Genomic DNA, 6,149 nt, shown 5'->3' on the forward strand with positions numbered 1-6,149 from the left:
CACTTGGAGAATACGTCAAATGCAATTTAGAGATGTCGGTATCGATCACACACTTGTCTTTATGACAAAAAAAAGAAAAACTCCAAATTTAGCAAAATAAAACTGGTCCTCCTGAGGGGTAAATCAAGTTTGACCCAGCCACGTCAAAGCTCAAATCTTTAATGTCCACGTCATCATCTTCTGTTTCTTAGTCCCTTCCAAGGCCGGTGTCTCCCATCGTACGTTCCTCGTCTCGCCAACATTATTCTCAGTCGATCAACGGCTGTGATCTTTTAAATTTTCTTATATATATTCTCCTGGGGCCTTTAAGGCCATTTAACCATGGTTAGTTTTTAACGCTTGGGTTAAGCTGTGGGGAGAGGTTAAATGCGAGTGACCAGAGAGAGAGAGAGAGAGAGAGGAACAGAGAAAGAACAGCTTCAAGCGAGAGAGACCTGCCTGAGTCGACTCGGACCGAGTTGATTTTGTTACTGTATTCGTTTTCGATCTCTTCCTCCTCCGTTGGCTGTTTCATCTAAGCTCATTTCCCCCTCGCCGGCGCGTCATTTTCTCTTCTCCGTCGAGCCTGGTGAGAGAGTCTTTGTCTTATGAAGCTTGCGTTTTTAAGTATGAATCTGAGAAAAGTTTAATAGATAGCTCTGTTCATGTATGTTGTTGCTTTTGGAGATCTATGCTGAGATTAAGCTTAAAGTTTTGATTTTTATTTTGTTTACTTGCAGATTCGTTGTTGTTTAATGTCATCTTAGGGTTTAACTACGGAAGCTCGTTGTGGAGTTTGATTCATTCTTCCGTTTGATTGGATCTAGCCGAGGAAGAAAGGAGCTATCTTTTGTGACTTGCTCTTTAGCTTTTGATTCTTCCCCCACGCTCATGTCACGTAAGCTAGACGGTCCTATCCAAACACAAATGGCAGTTTCGGTTCTGAAGAGTCCCTTGACCGGGGAGTTTCATGAGTTTAACAAGGTGGGATTAGGAATCAACTCTCCTGTGGTGGGCCGTAGGCGTGTTTTTGTACAGACGGACACTGGTTGTGTGCTGGGGTTGGATCTGGATCTGGATCGTAGCGACAACGCTCACACAGTGAAAAGGAAGTTACAGGTTGCTCTTCATTTCCCTACGGATGAAAGCTCCTTGACCTTTGGGGATTTGGTGCTTAAGAACGATCTAACTGCTGTGAGGAGTGATTCTCCTCTGCTACTAACTAGGAACAGTTTTCATAGAAGCTCGTCGACTCCATGTCTTTCACCAATGAGGCGTGGTGGTGATGTTCAGCAGCATAGAGATGAGAGCGGTTCTATAGAGATTCTTGGGAACTCGGTTTGTTTGAGGCAAGTCGTTAAGGATATCACAAAGGCCTTGAAGAGGGATGTTGAGCCAGTTTCTGTACATAGCGGCCTTGGAGGTGTTTACTTCTTCAAGAACGTTCGTGGAGAGAGCGTTGCGATTGTGAAACCAACTGATGAGGAGCCTTTTGCTCCTAACAACCCTAAAGGCTTTGTCGGCAAGGCGCTTGGACAGCCTGGTTTGAAACGCTCCGTGCGCGTTGGGGAAACGGGTTACAGAGAAGTGGCGGCTTATCTCCTTGACAAGGACGGTTTTGCAAAGGTTCCTCCCACTGCTCTCGTGAAGATCTCTCATTCCATATTCAATGTCAATAATGGTGTGAAGGGTGGGAGCAAGCGTATGGAGAAGATGTTGGTGAGCAAGATTGCTTCCTTGCAGCAGTTCATAGCTCATGATTATGACGCTAGCGAGCACGGAACGTCTAGCTTCCCTGTTTCATCCGTGCACCGTGTAGGGATTCTTGATATCAGAATCTTGAATACTGATAGGCACTCAGGGAACCTTCTGGTTAGGAAGCTGGACGGAGTTGGGATGTTTGGACAAGTGGAGCTGATTCCGATTGATCACGGTCTCTCCTTGCCGGAGACTCTGGAGGATCCTTACTTCGAGTGGATTCATTGGCCTCAGGCGTCGATACCGTTCTCTGAAGAGGAGCTGAAGTACATAGCGAGTCTTGATCCTTTTGAGGATTGTGAGATGCTGAGAAGGGAGCTTCCTATGGTACGTGAGGCGAGTCTCCGTGTTTTGGTTCTCTGTACTGTTTTGCTCAAGGAAGCTGCTGCGTATGGGTTGTGTTTGGCTGAGATTGGTGAGATGATGACGAGAGAGGTTCGTCCTGGAGACGAGGAGCCGAGTGAGATTGAAGTGGTTTGTCTTGAGGCTAGGAGTTTGATAGGAGAGAAGGAAGCTGAGTCACCAAGATCAGACTTGGGTGGTGAGGTTGAGTTCCAGTTTGATTTGGACTGTGAGGAAGCATTTACACTAGGGTTCACTCGTAGTCATCTTCCAAAGGTGGAAGAAACAACAGAGGAAGAAGATGATGAAGAGGAAGAAGAAGAAGACATCAAGGAGAAGGAAGGGAAAGTGCAGGCGATTACAAAGCTTTCAATGTCTCTGAAAACCACTTTTCTTGGTGAGAAGAGCCAAAAGTATCAGAAACATCCAGGAGTGAGAGCAGAGAGCGCATATGCGTCGTCTGCACACAGGAGTGCAGAAGAGCAGATCCCAGCAAGTACAAGCTTTGTGAATCTGGCGGATATGAGTGAAGAGGAGTGGACTATGTTCCTGGAGAAGTATCAGGAGCTGCTTTATCCAGCTTTTGCTAAGCGTAAGGCGATAACTTTAGGACAGAATCTGAGGCAGAGGCTGGGAACTTCTTGCCAGTTTTGAGGATGTCAGAGACTGAAGAAGAAGAATAAAGGATCGTGTAGTCTTTGTTTCTAAGGGCTTTTGCCTGAGACTGGACTTGGTGGAAAAAGATGGGCAAGAAGGGATGATGAGTGGTATGGATTTAGTGTAAATATTCGTTGATTCAGCTTTTAGTGTGGAGGAGACTCGAGAGATGGAGAGAGTTTAATTCTCTTTGCATTTTTTTTTAACTTCGTAAACCTCTAGGATCTTGTTGGTTTATGCTGTCTAGTTCAAAGCCATGTATAGCCCTCTTATGTTTTATAAGTCACTTTGTAGATTAGAAAAATAAATGGGATAATAGAGAGCTTTGTTTCATATCATCGTCTACTTTTTTTTGTGAACTTGATCATCTTCATTTTGCACATATTCCTTCAACTGCTCTTGCCAAAACGTCAGTGTTTGCTTCTATTCAACCTCATGTTTTTTTTTAATCTAAGCGAGCATAGCTCATCTAGCTGCCTGTTAGTCTGTTACGACCGCCCATCAAAACGGAGATTATTGTCATTAGAATCTTGAATGGTGTTTGAAAAGATTCAGTTGCCAAGTATAGAGCTAGTTTAGATTTGATCACTTTGCTATGGGCATTAGTCCCTTTGTCTGAATAGGACGTAAGTTCAATGATGGTAGTAGAGAGGCATGCCTTTCATTTTGCTTAAGGAGAGGCGGAAAGTCTAGTGATGTTCAAGTGGTCTGTGTAGAGGCTAAATGAGTCTACAAGGTCAGGCTTTGATCATGATGATGAGTTCAAGTTTCATTTAATTATGAAGATAAGACACATTTTATTCCAAAAAAGCATTATAGGGGAAGAAAAGAACACAACAGTAGTCTCGTGGCAGTGACCCTAACAACATATGTTTCTTTTCATGACACAATGTTGTTGCTTCTTACTCTTGATTCTTTCTCTGCATATGTACATATTACAAAGGCTGACAAAAGAAGTACATATTGCAAAGATGAAGATCTGTTTCGTCCTCATGTTTTGAATAATAATGAAACTATATATATATACATATGTCCATCAAAATATAAAGTTTTGCGACGTTAATCTACAAATAATAGCAATTTCAATTAATTCCAAATGTTGTGAATCTAAATTATGTTAAAAGGTTGTGTCTTTTTAAAAAGTTGTCAAAAGGAAGTGTCTTTTTTAAATGTTAACAAAAAATCATTAACATTAAGAATTGTGTCTTTTCATTTAAAATAATATTTGTTTTTTTTATGATGTTAAATACTCAAAATGTCTTTGTACAATTCTTTGTTTTAAGAGATGTGTATTTTGTTAGTGTAATTGGTTATGTTGTGTCATGATTTGCTTTTATAAAAGAAAAATTTGATAAGTTGTAACTATTTTTATAAGGTGAACACAATTATTCTTATAAGTATCTTTTCAAAATAACTACATTTGAATGAAAATGATATGACTGTTTAAATTGAAGAGTTGTGACTATTCAGATAGATTTTTAAAATCTATAAATAATCTATTCAATTAAGGTGATATGTTGTGTTTTAAGACATTAACTCTAAAAAATATTAAATTTAAGAGTTGTGTCTTTTCATCATAAATGATAAATTAGTTTTCAAAAGTTGTAAAATATCCCAAAAATGTCTTTGTACAATCATTTGTTTCAACTTTCAAGAGTTGTTTATTAGTTAGTGTAAATAGTTATGTCTTTCCATTGTAAAAATAAAACTGGTTTAACTTTTTTGTCAAATTATGAAGTGATATGTATTTCTATAAGTATGTATGTGTCTTATGAAAAAATTGTGAAAATGTATATAGATATGTTTTAAGATCATTAGAATGTGTCTTTACATTCTAAAATAATGTGTCTTCTCACTCATAATGCAAATAATTTTCTAAGATTGTAAAAATATGATGTCATCATTTATTGAAGCAAAGGACGTGTTTTTGCCTATCGGGAATTGGAGTTTTCAAAGATACCTTTTAGAAAAGATTTATAAATTGAAATTTCCAGTTCTTACATCTGATATATTATTCCCTCCAATTGTTGTTTCCTCGTATCGACCTATGTTACATGGAAACGGAATCGGTTATGCGGAAATGGAATCGTGTGGCAACGTAGAATCAAGATTTTTTTAAAAATTATGAAGCGAGTACATATTGGAAACGTATATCCATATGTATATATATATATATATATATATAAACATAAAAAATTATTTTATAAAACTTATGACTAAAAATGTGATTTGAAATAAAAAAAATCACATTCATTTTCAATAATTTTTCATTTAGTTGATTTCATATTTAATTATAAAATTATTAACAGATTAAGCTTATTAAAATATTATCAAACTAATTATTTTTAATAGTTCATAAATATCTGTCACAATATATTTGTATATATATGCGCTAATCTCTTATAAAAATTATTATGCACAAAGATAATTTTAGTAGTAGTTTTGATATTTGCATATTTTGTATTTCCTTTATTTTAATACTATTAGTTTTAGATTTTATAAAAAATAATAATACAATTTATTTTATACTTATTCATGAAACTAAGTTTTTAAAATGGAGGCGTGATTTCTAAACAGAAGCGTAAGCTTCCAACGTGTTTTTAAATATGTATTGTTGGAAACGTATTAGAAGCACTGAAGAGGGAGAAGAGAGATGAGATGTGTGGTACAAATGATCGAAATCGATCGTTTATATAGAAGTTAAAAAGTAAAGTTACCGTGCATGCATAGTGACAGTGGACCCCACATTTGTTTACAAAATCAACAATTGAGGCGTCTCCTTCCATATTTTACTTTTGTAACACTCCCCCTTGGGGACCGGTGTCACTATCGTCTTTTGCTTAACGTCTATGTTGCCTCGTTAAAAACCTTTCCAGGAAAACCCAATGAGAAAAACCATAGTAAGGTAAAAAGAGTACAACTACGTAAACTTCCCCTCGAATGAGCAGTTGTAGATTTTTCTGAGGGCGCATTCCAATGTTATGGACATGTTTTCTGAATACCAAAGTCGGAAGTGATTTTGTGAAGATATGTCGCATGATTGGACATATCTTACTTCGATTTCTTTCTTTTTCTCGAGCTCTTGAGTATATGAGAAGAACTTCGGATGTATATGTTTTGTCCTATCGCTTTTGATATATCCTTCCTTCGTTTGATCAACACATGCCGCGTTATCTTCATATAGAATAGTTGGATCTATATTTTTGTCAATCCCACTGCTCGACCAGATGTGTCGGCTTATTGATCTTAGCCATACAAATTCTCTACTCGTTTCATGGAGTGCAATGATCTCAGCATGATTTGAAGAAGTAGCCACGAGCGTTTTGTTTCTGAGAACGCCAAGATATAGCAGTGCCTCTGATAGTGAAAACGTATTCTGTTTGCGATCGGGCTTTGTGTGGATCTGAAAGATA

The 6,149-nt window shown here is 37.7% G+C and overlaps 1 protein-coding gene across 1 annotated transcript; it reads left to right on the plus strand.

The window, feature by feature from the left end:
* The first annotated feature begins 328 nt into the window (after nucleotides 1-328).
* On the plus strand, nucleotides 329-3,071 carry LOC106320125 (phosphatidylinositol 4-kinase gamma 5-like). The gene is made up of 2 exons (XM_013758492.1): nucleotides 329-568; nucleotides 720-3,071. Exon 2 carries the CDS (start codon nucleotides 871-873, stop codon nucleotides 2,731-2,733), a length of 1,863 nt encoding a protein of 620 aa, XP_013613946.1. The 5' UTR covers nucleotides 329-568; nucleotides 720-870; the 3' UTR covers nucleotides 2,734-3,071.
* Nucleotides 3,072-6,149: the final 3,078 nt, after the last annotated feature.

Source organism: Brassica oleracea, unplaced genomic scaffold, assembly GCF_000695525.1.
Source record: "Brassica oleracea var. oleracea cultivar TO1000 unplaced genomic scaffold, BOL UnpScaffold00825, whole genome shotgun sequence".
NCBI classification, from domain to species: domain Eukaryota; kingdom Viridiplantae; phylum Streptophyta; class Magnoliopsida; order Brassicales; family Brassicaceae; genus Brassica; species Brassica oleracea.

Excerpts from the sequence above, each read along its gene's own strand:
- LOC106320125 (XM_013758492.1), top strand. The coding sequence starts at position 871 with ATGTCACGTAAGCTAGACGGTCCTATCCAAACACAAATGGCAGTTTCG.